The following is a 26273-nucleotide window of genomic DNA, read 5'->3' as shown; positions in this document are numbered from 1 at the left end:
CTCCATTAAAAATACAAAAATTATCCAGGCATGGTGGCTCAAGCCTGTATTCCCAGCTACTTGGGAGGCTGAAACAGGAGAATCACTTGAACCCTGGAGGTGGTGGTTGCAGTGAGCTGAGATCGCACCAATGCACTCTAGCCTGGGTGACAGAGTAAGACTCTGTCTCCAAAAAAAAAAAAAAAAAAAAAAAAAAAATTAATTAATTACAAAGTGTATTCGAGTGTTGGGTTAGGTAAGAATAAACAAACAAACAAAATTTTCCCCCAAACCTTGCCTTTGTTAGAGCTTTACTACAGAATGCATCCTGTACATAACAGGAAACAGATTGTATTTTTCCAATAGTACCTGAATCATCATTAGTCCAGAAGGTTCTTGGATCGGGCTTGGTCAGGATGTTGGCATGATTACATGGTTCTCTCACCTTTAAAACATAAAGAGAAAAGAAGTGATATAAAAATGGCTTCATCATTTCAGCTATTTTAGGCTTATAGTTCTAGAGAAAGGATTCCAAGGCTGAAGCTAGTACATATGGCATGTCTGTGCTCTAATTAGGGTGGTTTTCCCAGGACCGTGCTGGGTATGGCACTGAAAGTCCCATATCCTGGGAAGCCTTTTAGTCCTGGGCAAACTGGGACAGTTGGTACCTTTACACATGATGCAGTTTCACTGGGCTGATGGCTGGGTTAGTCCATGGGGGCTGGAGCTCACCCAGCGTTATGTGCAGTGCACAAACTGCACAGCCGTATGAAGAGGCCCTGGATTATTAGCAAACTTATCAGTGTAAAGACACTCACTACATAAAAAGTGTTTGAATCTCCATGTAACAGAAATGATACTTTTAGTACATATTGCTTGGGAAAATACATATTAATTAAAAGCTACTTTTAATTCAGAAGCACTTTAAATGCTTTTTTTTCCTTTTTTTTTTTGAGACAGAGTCTTATTCTTTTGCTCAGGTTGGAGTGCAGTGACACAATCTCAGCTCACTGCAACCTCTGCCTCCTGGGTTCAAGCAATTCTCCTGCCTCAGCCTCCTGAGTAGCTGGGATTACAGGCATGTGCCACCACGCCTGGTTAATTTTTGTAATTTTGTATTTTTGTATTTTTAGCAGAGACAGGGTTTCACCATGTTGCCCAGGCTGGTCTCGAACTCCTGACCTCAAATGATCTGCCCACCTAGGCCTCCCAAAGTGCTGGGTTTATAGGTGTGAGTCACCGCGCCCAGCCTGCATTCTTATTTTATAATCATAACAGAATCTTTATATTCTCAAACAGCAGCACATGTACATATGCAATATGTATTCTTTAGTCCACTTAGAGGCTCTTCTTAGTGTAGATACATTTTTTTAATGATAAATAATATTTATTGAGCATTTCTGTCAGGTACTTTCTTCATTTAAAAAAAATTTCAATAGATTTTTGGGGGACAGGTGGTGTTAGGTTATATGGATAAGTTCTTTAGTAGTGATATCTGAGATTTTGGTGCACCCAACACCCAAGCAGTGTACACTGTACCCAATGTGTAGTCTTTTATCCCTTGCCCCACTGTCGCCCTTCCCCTTGAGTCCCCAGAGTCCACTGTATCATCTTTATGCCTTTGCGTCCTCATGGCTTAGCTCCCACTTATGAGTGAGAACATACGATATTTGGCTTTCCATTCCTGAGTTACTTCACTTAGAATAATGGTGTGTAATTCCATCCAGGTTGCTGCAAATGGCATTATTTTGTTGGTTTTTTGGCTGAGTAGTATGCCATGTATATATATATATGTGTGTGTATGCGTATGTATGCATATGTATATATGCATATACATATCATACATGCATGCATATATGCATACATGTATATACATGCGTGTGTATATATGCGCATATATACATATGCATGTGTATATATGCGCACATATACATACATGCATGGTACACATATATGTGCATATATACACATGTACACATGCATATGCATGCACAAACATGCATGCATGTATGTATATGCATATATTCACATGTATATAAAACACGTGTATATACACATACATGTATGTATATGTGTGTGCATATATGCACATATGTGTATGTATATGTGTGTATATATACACAAACACACTTTTTTTTGTATATGACTTCTCTTCCTCTCGATAGATACACAGTAGTGGAATTGCTGGGTCAAATGGTAGACCTACTTTTAATTCTTTAAGGAGTCTCCACACTGTTTTCCATAGTGGTTGTACTCAGATACAATTAATACATTTCATATAACAAGTTCCACAGAGCAGCAGTGATCCATGTTTTTTGACAACTTTATACTACTGTGGTATGAGCTTTCAAATATATTATCAGTCCGTGCGTGGTGGCTCACCCCTGTAATCCCAACACTTTGGGAGTCAAGGCGGGTGGATCAGCTGAGGTCAGGAGTTCCAGACCAGCCTGGCCAACATGGTGAAACCCCGTCTCTACTAAAAATACAAAAATTAGTCAGGCATGGCAGCACGCGCCTGTAATCCCAGCTAGTCAGGAACCTGAGGCAGAAGAATTGCTTGAACCCAGGAGGCGGAGGCTGCAGTGAGCTGAGATCATGCCACTGTACTCTAGCCTGGGCGATAAAGTGAGACTCCATCTCAAAAAAAAAAAAAATTCAAATATATTCTCATGAAGTGAAATATAGATCTTAGTGTTAAAACTGCTTTTCCATTGATATATATTTTGTAATGTGATCATTTGATTACTGCAAATATTCTATAGTTTCATCAACTACTTAGTGGATAAATTCCTTCCATTACAACAATAATCAAAATACTCAAGAATGACACTAAGGTCATTGTTTAGTTTCACTGACATTTTCTCTTTATAATAAGGCTTTTGTTTTTCTTTGTTGAGATGGAGTCTCACTCTGTTGCCTAGGCTAGAGTGCAATGGTGCGATCTCGGCTCACTGCAATCTCTGCCTCCCAGGTTCAAGTGATTCTCCTGCTTCAGCCTCCTGAGTAGTTAGGATTACAGTTGTGCTCCACCATGCCTGGCTAATTTTTGTATTTTTAGTAGAGATGGGGTTTTGCCATGTTGGTCATACTGGTCTCGAACTTCTGACTTCAGGTGATCCTCCCACTTTGGTCTCCCGAAGTGCTGGGATTACAGGCATGAGCCACCATTCCAGGCCTGCGAAGCTCTATTGACAAAGGAAGCAGTGCATGAATTTATGACCTGGTACAAACTCCTTCTCTTGTGGATCAGTAACAAAGAATATGTGGAAGTCAGAGAAATTGGAATCTCAAAGAGGTATTTTCACTACCATGGTCACTGCAACATTATTCACAACAGCCAAGATGAGGAAGCTACCTAAATGTCTACTGACGCATAAATTGATAAAGAAATGTGGTAAATACATACAATGGAATATTATTTGGCCTTATAAAAGAAAGAAATCATACCATATGTGACAACATGGATGAATCTGGAAGATGTTACGCTAAGTGAAATTAGCCAGTCACAGAAGAACAAATATTGCACGATTCCATTTACATAGGTATGTAAAATAGCTAAACACATACAAGCAGAGAGTAGAACGGTGGTTTCCAGGGGCTGCAGGGAGGGGCAAATGGGAAAATGCTTGAGTTGCTATTCAATGGGTATAAAATTTCAGTTAGGCAAGATGATTAATTTCTAGAGATCTGCTGTACAACATTGTGCCTAGAGAACATCACTATATTGTGCACTTAAAAAATTGTGAAGGCCAGGTGCAGTTTTACATCTATAATCACGTTTCCTATAAATGAAAAACATATTACAATTACAAAAAAAATCCACTTATAAAATATAGACCACTTATATATTTATGTATCAAATATCTTCTGTTCCTTTCTGATATACTGACAAACATAGGATGGCAATCTATTCTGGATTTTGTGTTATTGTGGAAAGAACACATAACATGAGATCTATCCTTTTAATAATTTTTTTGTTTTGTTTTGTTTTGTTTTGAGACAGAGTCTCCCTGTCGCCCAGGCTGGAGTGTAGTGGCGTAATCTCAGCTCACTGCAACCTCTGCCTCCCAGGTTCAAGCGATTCTTCTGCCTCAGCCTCCTGAGTAGCTGGGATTACAGGCACGTGCCACCACACCTGGCTAATTTTTGTATTCTTAATAGAGATGGGGTTTCACCATGTTGGCCAGGCTGGTCTCGAACTCCTGACCTCAGGCAATCCACCCACCTCAGCCTCCCAAAGTGCTGGGATTACAGGCGTGAGCCACCGTGCCCAACCCTTTTAACAATATTTTTTATTATTTTTATTTGTTTTTTTTTTTTTTTTTTTTTTTTTGAGACGGAGTCTCGCTCTGTAGCCCAGGCTGGAGTGCAGTGGCCGGATCTCAGCTCACTGCAAGCTCCGCCTCCCGGGTTCACGCCATTCTCCGGCCTCAGCCTCCCGAGTAGCTGGGACTACAGGCGCTGCCACCTCGCCCGGCTATTTTTTGTATTTCTTAGTAGAGACGGTGTTTCACCGTGTTAGCCAGGATAGTATCGATCTCCTGACCTCGTGATCCGCCCATCTCGGCCTCCTCCCAAAGTGCTGGGATTACAGGCTTGAGCCACCACGCCCGGCCTATTTTGTTTGTTTATTTATTTATTTATTTATTTTTGAGATGGAGTCTCGCTCTGTCGCCCAGGCTGGAGTACCGTGGCCAGATCTCGGCTCACCTCAACCTCCCCCTCCCGGGTTTTGCCTCAGCCTCCCGAGTAGCTGAGATTACAGGCACCCGCCACCACGCCTGGCTAATTTTTTGTATTTTTTAGTAAAAACGGGGTTTCACCGTGTTAGCCAGGATGGTCTTGATCTCCTGACCTCGTGATCCACCCGCCTCCGCCTCCCAAAGTGCTGGGATTACAGGTGTGAGCCACTGCGCCTGGCAAAATTTAAATCTCAAGAAAAAGAGACAGGCCTCTTGCCTCTTTGCCTCATTGAAATCCTGAAAGCAAGATGCATCAATAGCAGCTCTACGGGAGCCATTCATGAAAATTTGGCCAGGGTTCTCGTTCTTGTTGCTTCTGCTCCAACCAGCATGGTTTGATCCAGATTATGTGCAGCCAATTTTTCCATCAGTATGCAAAGTTATAGGTAGACTTCATTATGTTGGGCTAAGTGATCTTCCTTGAATAGATTACCAAAGTCATCTACCCAGTGAAGGAAACCATGCTAGCTCTTTGTACATAAAATAAATTAAAAAGAAAATAAAAGAAAGAAGAAGAAGAAGAAAAAGAATGTGTGGAGCAGCAACATTTCATGGACTACATTTTGAGCAGTACTGTAAAATATCCCTCCTGCCGAATCACTTGAACCCGGGAAACAGAGGTTGCAGTGAGCCGAGATCGCTCCACTGCACTCCATTTCGGTGACAGAGCGAGATTCCAGCTACAAAACAAACAAACAAACAAACAAACAAACTCCCTTCTACCTGACTAAGCAGCCTCAGTATGAATCCCTTCCCAGGATTTATCTACTCCAATGAAGTACCACTTCAATTGTTAGAAAGCTCTTCACAGGTTGAATTTAAATCTGGGTTCTTGAAACTTTGGTTCCTTGTCTTCTTTTGGGGTGTCGGAGGGTGGGGGCAAGGAGTCTCGCTCCGTCACCCAGGCTGGAGTGCAGTGGCGCCATCTCGGCTCACTTCAAGCTCCGCCTGTCGGGTTCACGCTGTTCTCCTGCCTCAGCCTCCCGAGCAGCCGGGACTACAGGCGTCCACCACCACGCCCGGCTAATTTTTTGTATTTTTAGTAGAGACGGGGTTTCACTCTGTTAGCCAGGGTGGTATCGATCTTCTGACCTCATGATCTGCCTGCCTCGGCCTTCCAAAGTGCTGGGATTACAGGCGTGAGCCACCGCACCCTGCGATTCCTGGTTTTAACTCACTCTTAACATGAAATACTATCTCAAATATTTGAAAGTAGCTATTATGTCTCACCTTAGCTTTCCATTTCCAAGTTAACCAGCCCTCTTCCCTTTCACTGCTCCGGATGAGATTATTTTAAGACTTTTTATTGAGGTCACTCTGCCCCAGAAGACATCCTTTCCAGTAAGTGAACTAGTCCTCAGGGAGCTCCCAGGCCAGGGTTAGATAATAGTCACAAAACTAAGGAGCTGGTTTTGAGGGACAGCTTTCAGGGAGGACAGCCAGCATTATTTCCACATGTGAGTAATTAACATGTTCCTAAGCACCTATAAATCTAACATTCATGAGAGTAAAGAATGCTTTATGACTTAGCCACTTTTAATACTTTTTAATGCCAAAAATTTTAATTGATTTTCTACAGTAACTATATACTTATTTGGGAAAATTGCCATATGTGAGCTTTCTTTCTGCATTAAGCTCCAGTTACCTTGTTTCCTTGAGGCTTTTGTATGAAGCAAATGCCATTCTTACAGATCTCATTTACTTGTGAATGATTCTTTATCACTATTTGTTCAAAAAAAATCTTCCCCATGTTGAAGCTGCTCCTCATGAAGTCAGGGTCTTCAAGAATTCTTGTTCTCTGTGTCACTATCACACAAGTATCACACCATTCTTTATGCTTCTCAAGAACCACAGCATCCATAGTAAATTACCCGGAGAGCTCATATAGTAAATTTTAAGCACAAGTTTATAGAAATCCTTGAGTAACTATATATAATGCAACTGTTTACAGGCAATGCTCTATAACTTGTATAGCTTTAGGTACTTTGCAGAAGTGAGAACATTTATTATCAGATAAAGTCTTGGCCGGGTGTGGTGGCTCACGCCTATAATCCCAGCACTTTGGGAGGCCGAGGCAGGCATATCTCCTGAGGTCAGGAGTTTGAGACCAGCCTGGCCAACATGGTGAAACCCTGTCTCTCCTAAAAATACAAAATTCGCCGGGTGTGGTGGCCTACACCTATGATCCTAGCTACTCCGAAGGCTGAGGCAGAAGAATCACTTGAACCTGGGAAGTGGAGGTTGCAATGAGCTGAGATCCTGCCATTGCATTCCAGCCTGGGCGACAAGAGCAAAACTCCCTCTCAAAAATAAATATAAATAAATAAATAAATAAATGAATAAATAAAATATCCTCATGAGACACCTGTGGTTTAGCAGGAAGTTGGAAGCTAAAGAAGTGACCAGCACATGGAGTCTGGCTCCTGGCTGAATCCACATGGGCTCTTTGGTTCTTTCTTTCTTTCTTTCCCTGGAATAAGGATTTAAGGAGAATTTCTCCAATAGGATATACGCTATGGGAATATGATCGAGGAGGGGCGAAAACGTGATGATATAATAAGAAGAGCAAAATAACAGTGTGCAATTTTAAAATATTTTATTATAGAAAACTTAAAGCATACACAACAGCAAACCATATAATAAACCTCTATGTACCTATCAGCCAACTTTAACAATTATCAATATTTTGCTAATCTTATTTTTACCTATCTTGCCTTATTTTTGGCTGGAATATTTTAAATCAAGTCTCAGACATCATAACAATTAATCTATAAGTTCTTCAAAAATTTTTTTTTGTAGAGATGGGGTCTCACTTGGTTGCCCAGGCTGGTTTCAAACTCCCAGCTTCAAGCAATCCTCCCACCTCGGCCTCCTAAAGTGCTGAGATTAGGCGTGAGCCACCATGTGAGGTTTATAATTTCTTCAGAATGTGTTTCTGACAACTTTTTTTTTGCCTAACCATCACGCCATTATCACAACTAACAATTTCAACAATAATTATGTTTATTAAAATTAAGGCTCACGCCTGTAATCTCAGCACTTTGGGAGCCGAGGCACGCAGATCAGCTGAGGTCATGCGTTCGAGACCAGCCTAACCAGCGTGGTGAAACCCCATCTCTACTAAAAATACAAAAATTAGCTGGGCGTGGTGGTGCATGCCTATAATCTCAGCTACTCAGGAGGCTGAGGCAGGAGAATCGCTTGAATCTGGGAGGCAGAGGTTGCAGTGAGCCACTGTACTCCAGCCTGGGTGACAGAGGGATACTCTGTCTCAAAAAAAAAAAAAAAAAAAAAAAATGAAAGTTATTAAAGTTTAGTCATTTAATAAATGACAGCATGTACATTCTGAAAAACAGAATGAGTATGTGCAGTATTCAGCAGACAGAATAATTTGAATAAATGAATTTAAAAGACACCGTTTCAAACTGTAAGACCCCTAAAAATCAGTGGACCTTGGCCTCACTTGTTTAAATCCTCATGGCCTCTGTTTTGGGTGGGGGGGAACATCTTTTTTTTTTTTTTTTTTTTGAGACAGAGTCTGGCTCTGTTACCCAGGCTGGAGTGCAGTGGCCGGATCTCAGCTCACTGCAAGCTCTGTCTCCCGGGTTTACGCCATTCTCCTGCCTCAGCCTCGCAAGTAGCTGGGACTACAGGTGCCCGCCACCTCACCCGGCTAGTTTTTTTGTATTTTTTACTAGAGACGGGGTTTCACCGGGTTAGCCAGGATGGTCTCGATCTCCTGACCTCGTGATCTGCCCGTCTCGGCCTTCCAAAGTGCTGGGATTACAGGCTTGAGCCACCGCGCCCGGCTTAAGGGAACATCTATAAAAATTATTTTTCCAACAGAAGTCTTACTATCTTTCAACTTATTTTCTATGAGTCCCAAGAGGTAGAAAGATATTTTTCTTGACTGATAGAATTGAAAGTATTGGGTTAGGTAAGTGGAAGAAAGATCATATTTAGAAGGTAACTGTTGAATGTTTAATCGCTATTGTTTTGAAATCTAGAAGTATTGTCACAGGTTATAATTTAAACATCAAAAGATGGGGTGTATCAGAATATTACATTTAGGGAGATGTCAGTTATCCAGAAGTTTTGCAGATAATCTGGAAAATAAACCTGAGAGTAAGTTTTTTTTCTTTTGAGACAGCTCTGTTGCCCAGGCTGGAGTGCAGTGGCTGGCTCACTACAACCTCCACCTCCTGGGTTCAAGCGATTCTCGTGTCTCAGCCTCCTGAGTAGTTGGGATTACAGGCACCCGCCACCATGCCTGGCTAATTTTTGTATTTTTAGTAGAGACAGGGTTTCACCATGTTGGTCAGACTGGTCTTGAACACCTGACTTCAAGAGATCTGCTCACCTCAGCATCCTAAAGTGCTGGGATTACAGGCGTGAGCCACTGTGCCTGGCCGATATAATCTTAATTCTATGTATTGCTTCCAGTTAATGGAAAGTTGAATAGTGGTGGAATTGTTAGGGAAAAAAAGCAGTTATGGTCATCTGTCTCCATTCTAGCTCACCTTATTTAAAGAATATTACTCCAGGCTGTGAACACATGCGCGCAGTGGCTCATGCCTGTAATCCCAGCACTTTGGGAGGCTGAGGCAGGTGGATCACCTGAGGTTGGGAGTTTGAGACCAGCCTGACCAACATGGAGAAACCACGTCTCTACTAAAAATACAAACTTAGCCGGGCATGGTGGCGTTTGTCTGTAATCCCAGCTACTTGGGAAGATGAGGCAGGAGAATCACTTGAACCCGGGAGGCAGAGGTTACAGTGAGCTGAGATTGTGCCACTGCACTCCAGCCTGGGTGACAGAGCAAGACTCCATCTCAAAAAAACAGAAAAAGAACATTTCTTCAACAAAATAAATATATTCACATATGCATAAATTTTTTTTAAACTTTTTTTCCTTTTTATAAAAAAACCAGTTTTCTCAGGTTGAAATTTTTAAAATCACCTCTGATGATGACAGAGAAGAACTAAAATATAAAATATGGGTTTCTCTCTGATTTCTTTTTGGTTTGTAATAATTTGCATATGACTTTGCATGAATCACTTTAGCAGTTTATGCTAAAGTCATTAGTTCTTCCTAAGATACAAAAGAAATTCTCAAAATGCTTGTTTCCTATTAGCCAGGGAAGTTGTTTTTCTCATATCTCAAGTTGCATGACCAAAAGTAGCAAAAATACTTTATCTTTAGGGAAGCGAAAGCTTGCTTCTCAAACTGCTTTAGTGAGGCTTTAGGAAATGCCTCCTGGCTGGTATCATAGAATATAATACTGTCTTGCAAATAGTAATTTTGAATTCAGTTCTTTGTATCTAGGACAAAAAAAATGTCTTCTTCCATTGACTCTCTTAGATGGGCTTATCACATTCAACAGTATTTACTGAGCATTTGTTTTAAGAAGCTACTACCTTAGTTGCTAACTCATTGCTCCCTAGACATTGTATTTGGATTGAGAAGAAAAACATAGGCATCAACAAAACAGATCTGGAACCTGGTATCATGTACCTCTAAATGTGAAGTATGCGGTAGAGTTAATGTTTTGTCAGAGTTTAAAGAAGGAAGTAGGCCGGCCGGGCGCGGTGGCTCACGCCTGTAATCCCAGCACTTTGGGAGGCCGAGGCGGGCGGATCACGAGATCAGGAGATCGAGACCATCCTGGCTAACCCGGTGAAACCCCGTCTCTACTAAAAATGCAAAAAATTAGCCGGGCGAGGCGGCGGGCGCCTGTAGTCCCAGCTACTCGGGAGGCTGAGGCAGGAGAATGGCGTGAACCCGGGAGGCGGAGCTTGCAGTGAGCCGAGATGGCGCCATTGCACTCCAGCCTGGGCGACTAAGCGAGACTCTGTCTCAAAAAAATAAAATAAAATAAAATAAAATAAAATAAAATAAAATAAAATAAAATAAAGAAGGAAGTAATAATATGAGCAAAGTTGTTGAGCAAGGCTTCAGGGAGGAAGTAGAACCTCAACAGGCTTTTGAAAACACTGGCACCATTTGGATTGGCAAAGAGGCAGTAGAACGGTATCCTCTCTGGGTGGGACAGCACAAAGGTGTGGGAACAAAACTCAACAAGGCACATTTGGGCAACACTTGGTTGAACAATTCCACAGGAGTGGAAGACTCATGGGAGAAATCATTGGAAGTCACATGGTGGAAGGCTTTAAATGTCAATGTGTCCTTCATGCCATGGAAATTCAGAAGGCTTGGCAGTTTGCAGGAAAGACCAGAGTTTAAGAATACAGGAGCTGAGGCGATCAGGGGGGCTGCTATAACGAAGGGGAGTTGATAGAGCACGAATTCAGATGGGGGCTATGAAAGTGAAAAAGCAGGGATAGGTGTGGAGGGCAGGTAGAAGAATGCTTTGCAAGACTTGATGAATGACTGAAAACTAGGGAAGTTGGGGGAGTCCAAAATATTTCATGGCTTTGGAATTTGGTGACCACGCAGATGGTCATAGAGGGTCAAAGCTGTCCACAAACTCCAGCAACTGGAGGAAGCACAGCATTCTGTGCTCAAGCTAGTATGGCAGGCCTGCAGAATGCATATGGGCCCTTTTTCCTGTGCTCAGCTGAGGGCTTCCTGAGAGCAGTTGCTCCATCTCTGACCCACTGGACCATTACTGCCTTTGGATCCTGGGTGGTGGGCTTCGCTCGCACAGTCGACTGGGTGTCTCATGCCTTTGTCTCTGGGCTACAGTCCTCTACTTCCCACCACACACAGCAGGGTGGAATGTGGCCATATTATCTTACTGCAGCAAACATGCCCCATCAACTGCCACACTCATAAAGATGATGGTTTGCACAAGTGTAGCAGGAGTCTGGTCAAGAGATTAATGCAGGGTCAGAGATCAGGAGTCTTATCATCTTGATCTCTGCAAGCTAATGATTTATCCTTCTTCAATTGCTTAACATTAATCACATTTATGTAACATGAGGCCTAGGAACAATTCTTGACCCCTCAAGAGATTGTGATTCCAAGCAACTAGTCAGATGTTCCTCCTTTTGTGGTTTTATTTCATTTGCATTCTTTTTAGTTTCGATATTTTTCAGTTTGGTCTTTGTAATTGCAAATTGCTTAAGGCAATTCGCCACCCAACCCACTTCACGTTTTTATGTTTCCTGCCTGGCCCAGCAAGCACTTGTATTTAAATTCTGGTCTACACAAGGTGAAGATATTCAGGTCAAACATCTATTAAATCAAATGTTTTCTATATTCTGCACAACTAGTAGAGTTCAGAGGATCAGAGATTTGGGGACCTGAAGGGGGTCTTTTATTACCTCACCCCTTGCATTACGGTTGAGACAACTGAGGACCAGAGGGTAATGTAATTTGTGTTAGGGACGAATTAAGGGCTAGAGTCCATGTCTTGAGTTACATTTTAAGATGTCAGTTCAGAACTGATACTGGTTTCTTGAAACTCAAATTTATCCTCAATCTTGAAATTTATTCAGTTATTCATTTAATAAATATTTGTGGATAACTTATTATACAATAGGCACAGTGCTAGGAGCCATGGGCATAGGTGTGTGAACAGATAGACAGATCTTGCCCTCATGGAACTTGTTTTCTTTTCTTTTTTTTTTTTTTTTTTTTTTTTTTTTTTTTTGAGACGGAGTCTCGCTCTGTCGCCCAGGCTGGAGTGCAGTGGCCGGATCTCGGCTCACTGCAAGCTCCGCCTCCCGGGTTCACGCCATTCTCCTGCCTCAGCCTCCCGAGTAGCTGGGACTACAGGCGCCCGCCACCTCGCCCGGCTAGTTTTTTGTATTTTTTTTTTTAGTAGAGATGGGGTTTCACCATGTTAGCCAGGATGGTCTCGATCTCCTGACCTCGTGATCCACCCGTCTCGGCCTCCCAAAGTGCTGGGATTACAGGCTTGAGCCACCGCGCCTGGCCTCTTTTCTTTGTTTCTTTCTTTTTTTTGAGACAGTCTTGCTCTGTTGCCCAGGCTGGAGTGCAGTGGTGTGATCTCAGCTCACTGCAACCTCCACCTCCCAGGTTCAAGCAATTCTCCTGCCTCAGCCTCCGGAGTAACTGGGATTACAAGCACCCACCACTGCGCCTGGCTAATTTCTGTATTTTCGGTAGAGACAGGGTTTCACCACATTGGCCAGGCTGGTCTCCAACTCCTGACCTGAAATGACCCACCCACCTCGGCCTTCCAAAGTACTGGGATTATAGGTGTGAGCCAGTGCACCCAGCCGGAACTTGTTTTCTGATGCCGGTAGTTGAGGTGGGTGCTATGGAGGCAATAAGTACGGACACATGAGTAAGGAGTGAGGCGATAAATGGTAATTTTAGATTCTTTAAGGGAGTCCATCTTACCTAATTTTTTCAGTAATATCACCAGAAATAATGATGGCACATCTGCATTTGTAAGTTAAAAGACGTAACATATTTAGGTTAAAACGGAACACAGCTCTTCAACGTACTAAAATGGCTGTTTTTTTTGTTTTTGTTTTTGTTTGAGACAGAGTCTTACTCTGTCGCCCAGGCTGGAGTGCAGTGGCACGGTCTCAGCTCACCGCAGCCTCGGTCTCCCAGGTTCAAGCGATTCTTGTGCCTTAGCCTCCTGAGTAGCTGAGATTACAGGTGTGTGCCACTACGCCCCGCTAATTTTCTTTTCTTTTCTTTTCTTTTTTTTTTTTTTGCATTTTTAGTAGAGATGGGGTTTCATCATGTTGGCCAGGCTGGTCTTGAACACCTGACCTCAAGTGATCCGCCCGTCTCAGCCTCCCAAAGTGCTGAGATCAGAGGCGTGAGCCACCCACCGTGCCTGGCCCTAAAATGGCTGTTTTGAGTAGACACAGAGCCATGTCTGAACACCCGTTTCCACTTCGCCTATTTAAATTTCCTGCCTGGCTCTGCAGGCACTGGAGTTTCAACCTGAGATTCTATGCCAGGCCAAGATATCCAGATTGTTTGCATTCGATATCAAAACATATAATTGGCCAGGCAAGGTGTCTCACGCCTGTAATCCCAGCAGTTTGGGAGGCAGAGGCGGGCAGATCGCCTGAGGTTGGGAGTTCGAGACCGGCCTGACCAACATGGAGAAATCCTGTCTCTACTAGAAATACAAAAATAGCCAGGCATGGTGGTGCACACCTGTAATCCCAGCTACTCAGGAGGCTGAGGCAGGAGAATTGCTTGAATGCAGGAGGCAGAGGTTGCGGTGAGCTGAGATTGCGTCATTGCACTCCATCCTGGGCAACAAGATTGAAACTCTGTCTCAAAAAAAAAAAAAAAAAAAAGAAAACAGAAAAACACATATAATTAAATTATCAAGTAAAAATTATTTGTGGCATGGAGTTTTGTAGATTTTGCCTGATCCAGAGAAAAGGTAATCAATGCATGTTTATTGACCACATCATTGATTTGTAGGACTCAAATTATGGGAAAGTAGTCAAGTTAATCTATCACAGAATCATAGTATTTTGTGGCTAGAAGATATTTAACAGATGACTTAGTTCAGCTCCCTTATTTAATAGATAGGAAAACAGACTCTGAGGGAGGCCAAGTGGCTTACAGAAGGTTACACAGATAGAAGTTATATATGTTATTTACAGTACATCTACTGTGGTTAAGAGAGGCCTATTTTAGAGTGGAGTTGGTAGAAATAGACGTAGCAGTTTGGAGCATGAGCTTTGGTGTCAGACAGACCTAGAGAAAATTTAAGTAAAACTTAAAATTTACCTGACTGCGTATGTGCCCCTGGGATATTAGTTAATATCTTTTAGCTGTAGTCTCCTTATTGGAAAAATTGGCAAGTTTAGGGTTAGGGTTAGGGGCTCTAAGTTTTCATAATTGGTAAAGGTTATTATTCATTTTGTACCATCAAACATGTCAATAGGAGTATAATGACTTCGATGGCGTCATATACTCCTCTTGGGAGAGATATAATTTTTTGATAGAAGCCTGGCCAACATGGCAAAACCCCTGTCTACTAAAAATACAAAAAGTAGCCAGGCATGGTAGCCCACGCCTGTAGTTTCGGCTACTCTGGAGGTTGAGGCAGGAGAATCACTTGAACCCAGGAGGCAGAGGTTGCAGTGAGCCAAGATTATGCCACAGCACTCCAGCCTGGTCAACAAAGTGAGACTCCGTCTCAAAAAAAAAAAAAAAAAAAAAGAATTTTTTATTAATAAAAGTTTGCTCAGGCCAGGCGTGGTGGCTCATGCCTGTAATCCCAGCACTTTGGGAGGCCGAGGCAGGCAGATCACCTGAGGTCAAGAGTTCGAAACCAGCCTGGCCAACATGGTGAAACCCTGTCTTTACTAAAAACACAAATATTAGCTGGGAGTGGTGGTGGGCTCCTGTAATTCCAGCCACTCGGGAGGCTGAGATGGGAGAACTGCTTGAACCCAGGAGGTGGAGGTTGCAGTGAGCCGAGACCGTGCCACTGCTCTCCAGCCTGGAAGACAGAGTGAGACTCTGTCTCAAAAAAAAAAAAAAAAAAAAAAAAAGAAAGTTTGCTCTATCAGTTGAATAATCTATATGCAAATAATTATAGCAAAAGTAAAAAGACTTCTTTCCTGGGACTGTGCTCACTGAGCCCTCACCCTGGAATGCTTTTTGCCCAGCTATCCACACAATTCTCATCTCCTTCAGGTATCTGCTCAACTGGCACCTTCTCAGTGAAGCCTTGCTTGACATTTTGTTTAAATGGAAACTTTGTTCCCATTTCCTGCTTTATTTTTCTCCATGACACTTACCTCCTAATAAGTAATTTTCTTATTTGCTTTGTTTATGATCTCTTGTAAATTTCATGAGTCCTAAACGGGTGCTTGGCACCTATAAATTTTTTTTTTTTTTCTTGAGATGGAGTCTCACGCTCTCGCCTAGGCTGGAGTGCAGAGGCACAATCTCTGCTCACTGCAGCCTCTGACTCTTGGGTTCAAGCAATTCTTCTACCTCAGACTCCTGAGTAGCTGGGATTACAGGTGTGGGCCACCACACCTGGCTAATTTTTGTGTTTTTTGTAGAGACAGGGTTTTACCCTGTCGGCCAGGTTGGTCTCAATCTCCTGGCCTTAAGTGATCCACCCAGCTTGGCCTCCCAAAGTGCTAGGATTACAGGTGTGAGCTACCGCGCCTGGCTGGCATTCAATAAATTTTTGTTATTTATCCCTAAACAATAAAAAGTGTGAATCATAAATCCCACTCTACTTGAGCTACTATAATTACAGGAGATAATTATTCTGCCAAAATGTTGTGTTTTAACACATGTGTCTTCATTTATTCTAGTGCTTTAATCTTCCTGAATTCCTGGTGTTGGGGCAATAACATGCCATGATGGGGTTACCTCAGAGTAGTGGGTGCCTCTTTAAATGCCTGGAGGTGAATGAAAGAAGCTATTCCCAACCTAGCAGCAAGGCTATGACTTGGCCTGCTATGTAGCTTCTGACATTGCAATTCAGTGCCATTTTTTTCTTTGCATAAAGGTGTAGAAACCTGTTTAGGCTGTGGTCTACTACTAAATGCACTCATTAGAAAAAATTTCTTTTTTTTCTTTTTTTTTTTTGAGACAGATTTTCACTCTTGTTGCCCAGGTTGGAGTACAATGGTGTAATCGCAGCTCACTGCAACCTCTGCCTCCCAGGTTCAAGCAATTCTCCTGCCTCAGCCTCCCAAGTAGCTGGGATTACAGGCGCACACCACCACACCTGGCTAATTTTTGTATTTTTAGTAGAGATGGGGTTTCATCATGTTTTCCAGGCTGGTCTCAAACTCCTGAACTCAGGTGATCCACCCGCCTCATCCTCCCAAAGTGCTGGGATTACAGGCGTTAGCCACTGTGCCCAGTTTTAGAAAAAATTTCTAATGACTGGCTGTTTACATCTTTCAGATTATTGTCTATGACTATAATATAGTATGGAGCTGGGAAAAAATAATCTTCAAAACTCTTTTCAAAGATTCAAGTTCTATTCAATATATTATTTGGATTTGTTCAAAAACTATGACCAGGTTTTCTTGCCCTCATCAAAAGCGTATTTCTTTCCAGTAGTCTCAATCATAGCTACCCATTATAATTAGGAACTTAAAAAATGAAATAACAGTGATAAGTTCCTATCCAAAGGGAGTAGGGAGACTGGGTTATCAATGTATTTTCAAGCTCCCCAGGAATCTCTAATTTGCTTAAACCAACTTCTGCCAAATGCAAGTAATACAAATTGAGCAGTGTTTATCCACTGGGTACAGGCAAGAACCCAAATATAGCTATTTTAGGGTCATTGTGCTATATAAGGATAATACAAGAAATGATTCTTAGGCCTAGGTTAAACAATGAACAAACATCCACTCCTAGGCTGTATGGGGAAAAGAGAAATGTTTTAAATGTCTCTCATTGCAAATGACACTATATTCCTTAGTGTTTTTCTCCTTGGACTTACCTCCAAAAAGGTACTTGACATGAGAGGAAAAAGTAGAAATCGAGATTTGGATTTTATGCGAGGTTCTAGGAGAAATGTTCCTACTCTTTCCTATATAGGAGCTAAGTCAAATTCAAGGTCAATGGGATTATAATTTGCTTTATGCTATAATTTGTAATGTTTAACTTGTTTTAGCAAAAAAAGTCTGATACTCAATCTTCCATTAACACTTTAGCAATAGAATCTAGACTGCCACATGCAACTGTTAACAAATGCATGGTTTCTTTGTTATGAATGGAACTAGACATTTCCATTAAAACATTTGCTGTTTTTCTCATGCAGCAGGCTAACTGTACAGTATTTAATGGTCTATGGGTCTAAAATATTTCTTATATGCCTTGGCTTGCACTAAAAGTGCTTCTGGTAAACCAGTTAATAATCTGGCCATCCAAGAGTCCAGAATGTTGAGTTAGTTTTTTGCAGAGGTTCCCAGATGTGCTGGAAGACTCACTCTTAGAGATCTTGCCAATATTTTTTTTAAGATTACATTTGGCTTTTCTTGTATTTGATATGAAACACATGTTGAAAACAATACCTGACAAATATGAAATGCATTTTTCTGCATAAGCAAAAACACCATGAACGCAGCTTTTACAAAGTTTTGGATGGCAGAGATACAGGGTTTTCATTGCAAAACTGGGTTAACATTTAGGCAAGTTAATCATACATCTCGACAATGATTCTTTATCCAACATCTCTTTTGTATTCAGTAGGCAGGCCATTAGGGCTATGAAGAAATAAGCGGGAGAATGTCCAGGGAATGAAAAACATCTACATAACATGTGGAGAAGTGGATAGATTTACTAAGTATTCAACTTCAAGAGGTGCAGGTTCTGATCCCAGCCAGATCACTTGAGTTCTTAACTTCTCGGAAGTTAAGAATAACAATGTGAGTCTCTGAGTGTTTCAAGAAGATCCTGTATTAGTTGCTTCCCTTTGCACGTATTTTCCATGGCATTTCCATGTGTTTTCTCTAGGTGCTTTCTGGCAGGGCATCATATGCAGCTTTATTTTTGCCTTTTCTTTCAGTCTATATTTTCTTTTCTATTTATTTTTAGAGGGCAATGGAAAATACTGCAATATACTGCAAGTATCCTTTCTCTTTACATGAACTGAATTTGTATTTTATTGTTTCTTTTTCCAGGTCTAGCCTGAGAAATCTTATGATATGGCCAGACACGGTGTCTCATGCCTGTAATCCCAGCACTTTAGGAGGTTGAGGCAGGCAGATCACGAGGTCAGGAGATCGAGACCATCCTGGCTAAGATGGTGAAACCCCATCTCTACTAAAAATAAAAAAAATTAGCTGGACACGGTAGCATGTGCCTGTAGTCCCAGCTGCTCAGGGATTGAGGCAAGAGAATCGCTTGAACCTGGGAGGTGGAGGTTGCAGTGAGCTGAGATCGTGCCACTGCACTCCGGCCTGGACAACAGAGTGAGACTCCAGCTCAAATCAATCAATCAATCAATCAATCTTATAATATTTACAAAATATAATTGTGGACCGATGCGGTGACTCACACCTGGTAATCCCAGCACTTTGGGAGGCCAAGGTGGGTGGATCACTTGAGGTCAGGAGTGCAAGACCAGCCTGGTCAACGTGGTAAAACCCTATCTCTACTAAAAATACAGAAAATTAGCCTGATGTGGTGGCGCATGCCTGTGATCCCAGCTACTCGGGAGACTGAGGCAGGAGAATCACTGGAACCTGGGAGGCAGAGGCTGCAGTGGGCTGAGATCGGACCACTGCACTCCAGCCTGGGCAACAAAGCAAGACTCCATCTCGAAAAAAAAAAAAAGAAATATAATTGTGGATCCAGACTCTGGCCAAGGATCAAATAGACATTTAAGGTATTTGAGGGCAGGTGGCTGCCACTGAGGAAGAATGATGCTACCTTTAGCTGTCTCTAAGAAGAGGAAGTAAATGCCACTGCAATCTGGTATTGAGGTTTCCCTAGATCTAGAATATCAAGCATTTCAATTCACACTAAAGTTCAAAATAATAATTACTAATTATATATATATTTTTATATATATATATATATATTTTTTTGAGACGGAGTCTTGCTCAGTCGCCCAGGCTGGAGTGCAGTGGCACAATCTCGGCTCACTGCAAGCTTCGCCTCCTGGGTTCTCGCCATTCTCATGCCTCAGCCTCCCTAGTAGCTGGGACTACAGGCGCCTGCCACCACGCCCGGCTAATTTTTTTTTTTTGTATTTTTAGTAGAGACGGAGTTTCACCTTGTTAGCCAGGATGGTCTCGATCTCCTGACCTCGTGATCCGCCCGTCTCGGCCTCCCAAAGTGCTGGGATTACAGGCATGAGCCACCGTGCCCGGCCAACTACTAATAATACTTTTAATGGAGTATTTACAATGGGCCAGGCACATTTATTATCTCATTATCTCAGTTGATCCTCAGAAGGACTGAGTGCTCTCAGTAGTTTGTTTCTGTGGGGAAAGGGAGTCATGGACAAGTTAACCTTTAAAATCTTATCCAGTCACTGCTTGCTTATTTTCTTTAAAGAAGTAACAAGAAAAGTGGGCCAGGCATGGTGGCCTGTAATCCCAGTACTTCAGGAGGCTGAGGTGGGAGGATGGCTTGAGCCCAGGAATTTGAGACCAGGCTGGGCGACATGGCAAAACCCCATCTCTACCAAAAGAAAAATAAAAAAACAAAAAAACCCAAATTAGCTGAGCATGGTGGCGCATGCCTGTAGTCCCAATTGCTTGGGAGGTTGAGGTGGGAGGATCAATCACCTCAGCCTGGGGAGGCTGAGGCTGCAGTGAGCCGAGATCCTGCCACTTGCCACTGCACTCTAGCCTGGGTGACACAGCGAGACCCTGTCTCAAAAAATAAATAAATAAATAAAAATTTTAAAAAAAAGGAAAAAGAAAAAAGAGAAAATCTTATCAAGGGAGGTGATATCAACAAAATGGTGTAACAGGAAGCTCCAAGCTCCAATCCTCCAACCGAAACATCAGAAAGTAAGCATAAACTGTCAAACCAAATTTGTTAAAACTCTGGAAAACTGTCAAAGGTTTATAGCAACTAAGCAAATGCTGAATCCTGCCCCCCTTATCCAAAAAGGTGTTTTTTTTTTTTTTTTTTAATTTTTTTTTTTTTTTTTTTTTTTTTTTTTTTTTTGAGATGGAGTCTTTGCTCTGTCGCCCAGGATGGAGTATAGTGGCACGATCTCGGCTACTGCAACCTCTGCCTCCCAGATTCAAGCTATTCTCCTGCCTCAGCCTCCCGAGTAGCTGGGATTACAGGTGCCTGCCACCACACCTGGCTAATTTTTGTATTTTTAGTAGAGACGGGGTTTCACCATATTGGCCAGACTGGTCTTGATCTCCTGACCTCGTGATCCATCCACCTTGGCCTCCCAAAATGCTGGGATTATAGGCGTGAGCCACCGTGCCCAGCATTTTAATTGTTTTTTAGAAATAGAGACAGGGCTGAGTGCAGTGGCGCATGCCTATAATCCTAAGACTTTGGGAGGCCAAGGCAGTGGATTGCTTGGAGTTTGAGACCAGCCTGGGCAACATGGTGAAACTCTGCTTCTACAAACAAAGTACAAAAAATCAGCTAGGCATGGTGGTACGCACCTGTAGTCCCAGCTACCTGGGAAGCTGAGTGGGAGGATCACCTAAGCCTGGGAAGTTAAGGCTGCAGTGAGCTGTGATTGTGCTACTGCACTCAAGCCTGGGTGACAGAATGAGACTCTGTCTCAAAAAAAAAAAAAAAAAAGAAAAAAAATATATATATAGAGAGAGAGATGAGGTCTTGTTATGTTGCCCAGACTGGTCTCCAACTCCTGGGCTCAAGTGATCCTCCCACTTCAGCCTTCTGAGTAGTTGGGACTGCAGGCTCATGCCACCATGCCTGGCTAATTTGTTTTTTTAATTTTTATTAGAGATGGGGTCTTGCTATGTTGCCCAGACTGGCCTTGAACTCCTGGCCTCAACCCATCCTCACACTTTGGCATCCCAGAAGGCTGGTATTACAGGTGGGAGCCACCTCACTCGGCCCCCAAAAAGACACTTTAAAACAACTAGGAACGCTTTGTGGTGGTTTCACTTGCTCTTTCCGCACCTCCTGCCCAGCTCAGTGGTAGTCTTAGGAGTTAGCCTCCATGGCTAGTCCCTGGTCCCTGGCTCCAGCCTATATGTCTTTTTTTTTTTTTTTTTTTTTTTTTTTTTAATTTTTTTTTTTGAGACGGAGTCTCACTCACTCGCTGGAATGCAGTGGCACTATCTCAACTCACTGCAACCTCCGCCTCCCGTGTTCAAGTGATTCTCCTGCCTCAGCCTCCTGAGTAGTTGGGATTACAGGCATCCACTACCATGTCCAGCTTATTTTTGTATTTTTAGTAGAGATGGGTTTTCACCATGTTGGCCAGGCTAGTCTTGAACTCCTGACCTCAGGTGATCTGCCCGCCTTGGCCTCCCAAAGTGTTGGGATTACGAAATATAATTGTGAGCCGATGCAGTGGCTCGGCCTAGATCTAGAATATCAAGCATTTCAATTCACACTAAAGCTCAGAATAATACTTACTACTAATATTTTTAATGGTGTATTTAAGGTGTGGGCCACCATGCCTGGCTGTGGCATGTATGTCTTTTCTAAACTATCTGGAGCTATCTGAAGGACTAATGCAAGGTGCCTGTCACTCACTCAGGACAGAAAAGTGAAGGGCATTACTGGAAAAGCTTTTAAGGCAGATATACAAGCTGAAGCTGACTGGGACAAAAGATTACACCTAAAGCCAAGAAAGAAAAGCATGTTGTCCTAAAGTGCCTTATGTTTACTTATGCAATTTATGCTCACAACATCCCTGTGAGGAAGGTATAATTGTCATCATCCTCATTTTACAATTGAGGAAACTGAAATAACTTGGGAAAAGTAAATGCAGTTTACAAACTCAGGTTTTTAATCACTTCATCACATTGACTCCAAATATGCACATACTAAAAGCAAAATGAACCAGATAACAACTAATACACATATAGTAAATAGGTAATAAATGTTATTTGAAAATTATATTTTACATTTATTTATTTTAACTCTAGGATTTATTACTGGCTTAATAACCTGTTTGAAATAGAAGACTAAACAGAATTCATTCCTTTTTTTTTTTTTTTTTTTGAGATGGAGTCTTGTTCTGTCACCCAGGCTGGAGTGCAGTGGCACAAACTCAGCTCACTGCAACCTCCACCTCCCAGGCTCAAGCAATTCTCCCTGCCTCAGCCTCCCGAGTAGCTGGGATTACAGGTGTCCACCGCCATGCCCAGCTAATTTTTGTATTTTTGTAGAGACGGGGTTTTGCCATGTTGGCCAGGCTGGTCTCAAACTCCTGACCTCAGGTGATCCACCTGTCTCAGTCTCCCAAAATGCTGGGATTACTGGCAGAAGCCACTGCACCTGGCCAGAATTCATTCTTGATAGCATCAGTATTTGCTTTCTTCTCAGATAGTACATAGTACTGTTTTAATTATTAATTTTTTTGTGGGAAAATAAAGATGATAAAACAGGAAATACCACAAAGCTATGGTTAATATTAGTTACAAGTAAATCTTCATTTCTGGAACATAACATTAAAAAAAGGTAAGGGGGCATAGAGAAGGCAAAAGAATATACTTCTTGGATAAACAAGCATTTCTATTGCTTATTATTTATAACTTAGATATCCCCAGACTGTAAACTCTGTAGAAGAAGGGACTGTGTCCTGAATTATTCAGAAGCCAATTGTTTGTGCCTTAGCATAATAGCATAGGAACATTGGCCATAGTAGTCGATCAGTGGAGACTTGTTAAGTGAGTAAATGATAAACATGTGTTTTACTTGTATATCAAGTTATTACTGGGCTGTGCACAAAGGCAGAAGTGGATCCTATGTAAACAGATATAGGTGTTTGCTTATGATACCTTATTTTTAATGTACCCCAAGATCCCCCATGGAGAATTTCAAATGCTGTTTATAAAAGGAAAGACAATTCAGATATTGTAGTTGTTCTTGCTACAAATTACTGGGCCTGCAGAAGAGAGATGCTAGGAAGGAAATTTACAGCAAGGCTTTGTCGCACATATATTGTTCTTGTTAGTCATCTTGACTTGGTCTGCAAATGTCCCTTTTCCCTTCCCGCTAAACTTAACAAGAATCAGCCTGTATCCTGGATTAAGTGGCAAAGGTATTTGAAATAAAAATAAAAAATTTTAAGAAATTAAAAAAGAATAAGCCTGTAGCACCCAAGTGCATAAAGGAAAATGGATCTTAACAGTTTATTACTTAAACAGCTGCTAAAGTCATCTCATTCTTGTTGCATTTACTCTATAATCATACAAACGTGACAATTCCATTTAGATTGGTCACATGTGCTTAGTGTCTTAAAGGAAATGAATGAATATATTTTCTGAACACTCATAGAAGTGATCCATTTTTATACAAAATCAATTTTTGAGGGGAAAGGTAATAATTCCTGATTATCAAAGAAGTGGCCAAGGAAGAAAAGATCTGCCCCCATGCTTCATTAACCACCACCGACAGTTTCGGGCGAGTTCTTTCAGAAAATGCACATGCATATACATGAATATATCTGCAATGAGTTCCTCTTTGTTTGCGTGTGTGCCCAGGTGCTCACGTGTACATCTCTGGACTTTATTTTCTGTAGAGAACAGCCAGAATGAGGCCTCAGGGTCAGGAATGGAAAGATAAGGTAAAAAAAAGAGAACATCTTTTTTATTCTTAAAAAGAAAACATCTTGTTTAGAATTTTTGGAATTTCTTTCTAAGTGTAATCTTTCTTTTATTAACACTTTGTTCTCAACTTAAAGCCATAAAAAGCCTATATGCAGAAAATAAAAGAAAACAAATCAGCTCAAGGCATAAGAATTTTATAATTAACAGGACTTGACCTTACAACAGTTAGATGCTGAGAAAGACCGGAGGACAGCAGCTCAGAACACAACAGTTTATGTAACTCTCCTGGAAAAGAGTTAGGCTTTACCCCTTGATGCTATAAAAAATCAGCCTCACAGATTATTGAGGCAGATCAAAATTTAGAGCCTCACATGGCACCTCACACCTGTAATTCCAGCATTTTGGGAGGCTGAGGCAGTAGGATTACGTGAGCCCAAGAGTTTGAGATCAGTCTGGGCAACACAGTCAGACCCCATTGTGTTAGTCAACTTTCACACTCTGTAAAGAACTGCCTGAGACTGGGTAATTTATAAAGGAAAGAGTTTTAATTGACTCACAGTTCATCATGGCTGGGGAGGCCTCAGGAAATTCACAATCATGTCAGGAGGCGAAGGGGAAGCAAGGTGCCTTCCTCACAAGACAGCCGGAAGAAGTGCAGAGAGAAGGGGGAACAGCCTCTTATAAAACCATCAGATCTGGTGAGAATGCACTCACTATCATGAAAAGAGCAGAGGGAAAACCACCCCCAAGATTCAGCTACCTCCACCTGGTCTCTCCTTGCCATGTGGGGATTATGGGGATTATGGGGATTACAATTCAGGATGAGATTAGGCTTTCTGTTCAGGTGGGAACAAAAAGTCTAATCATATCACCCCTCTCTACAAATAAAATAAATTAGGCTGGGCGCCATGGCTCATGCCTGTAATCCTAGCACTTTGGGAGGCCAAGGCGGGCGAATCACTTGAAGTCAAGAGTTCCAGACCAGCCTGGCCAACAGGGTAAACCCCGTCTCTACTAAAAATACAAAAATTAGCTGGGCTTGGTGGCATGTGCCTGTAATCCCAGCTACTCGGGAGGCTAAGGCAGGAGAATCGCTTGAACCTGGGAGTCAGAGGCTATAGTGAGTCAAGATCATACCACTGCACTCCAGCCTGGAGAACAGAGAAAGACTGACTCAAAAAAATGAAATGAAATAAATTAGCCAAGAGTGGTGGTACACACCTGTGGTCCCAGCTACTCAAGAGGTTAAGGTAGAAGGATTGCTTGAACTGGGGAGGTTGAGTTGCAGTAAACTGTGTTTGCATTACTGCATGCCAGCCTCTGTGACAAAGCAAAAATCTGTATTAAAAAAAAAAAATCTCCAAAACCCCAAAAGATAACTTGGGACTGTGTAGTGGCTTACTACTACATTCCTCAATGATCCAAGCTACTCATTGAAAACCTGAAGTGGAAAATGCTTTGTCCACATATATTAAATAGCACATATATTTCTTTCTCCTCCCTGTAAAAAGAGAGGTAGCAATAGTGCTATTCGGTTAGAATATGCATGTGTGAAAGTAAAATGATATTCATAATAATTACACAGAACTAATTTTTTAAATGGCAATATTCAGTGCTGGCAAGGGTTCAGTAAAGCTGGTATTCTCATAGGTTGCTCATTGTATTTTAATTTTTAAAACATTGTCTGAAAGCTATCACAAAATATTTTAAGAGCTTTAAATGCTCAATATTTTTATCCCACTTTAGGTAATTTATCTCAAATAAATAATTCATAAACCTATATGCACAAAGCCATCTTGACCTTATTTATAATTGTAACACACTGGTACTTAATGCAGAAATGGTTGAATAAAGTATGGCATATCCACTATTTACATGGTATCTATAAAATGTTTTTAATAGGGTGGCGGGCCAGGTGTGGTGGCTCACACCTGTAATCCCAGCACTTTGGGAGGCCAAGGCAGGTGGACCACCTGAGGTCAGGAGTTGAAGACCAGCCTGGCCAACATGATGAAACCCTGTCTGTACTAAAAATACAAAAATTAGCCAGGCGTGGTGGTGGGAGCCTGTAATCCTAGCTACCCGGGAGTCTGAGGCAGGAGAATTGCTTGAACCCGGGAGGTGGAGGTTGCAGTGAGCCAAGATTTTGCCACTGCACTCCAGCCTGAGTGACAGAGCGAGACTTTGTCTCAAAAAAAAAAAAAAAAGGAGAAACATTACCTATATTAAATTAAATAAAAGAAATCACAAGAGAGCCGGGCGCGGTGGCTTACGCCTGTAATCCCAGCACTTTGGGAGGCTGAGGCAGGCGGATCATGAAGTAGACAGTTTGGACCAGCCTGGCCAAGATGGTGAAACCCCATCTCTAGTAAATTACAAAAATTAGCCAGGCATGGTGGCAAGCGCCTATAATCCCAG

The 26273-nt window shown here is 42.0% G+C and overlaps 1 protein-coding gene across 1 annotated transcript in view; it reads right to left on the bottom strand.

The window, feature by feature from the left end:
* SGK1 (serum/glucocorticoid regulated kinase 1) overlaps window positions 1–26273 on the bottom strand; it is a 153087-nt gene that overhangs the window by 40438 nt on the left and 86376 nt on the right. Inside the window, exon 3 of the mRNA XM_050787992.1 lies at window positions 349–424. Within this exon, the coding sequence (XP_050643949.1) occupies window positions 349–424 (76 nt within the window). The remainder of the gene's footprint in view (window positions 1–348; window positions 425–26273) is intronic.

The sequence above is a fragment of the Macaca thibetana genome, chromosome 4 (assembly GCF_024542745.1).
Source record: "Macaca thibetana thibetana isolate TM-01 chromosome 4, ASM2454274v1, whole genome shotgun sequence".
Classification (NCBI taxonomy): Eukaryota; Metazoa; Chordata; class Mammalia; order Primates; family Cercopithecidae; genus Macaca; species Macaca thibetana.
Note: the sequence above shows the minus strand (reverse complement) of the source record. Positions and strands in the feature narration are given on the sequence as shown.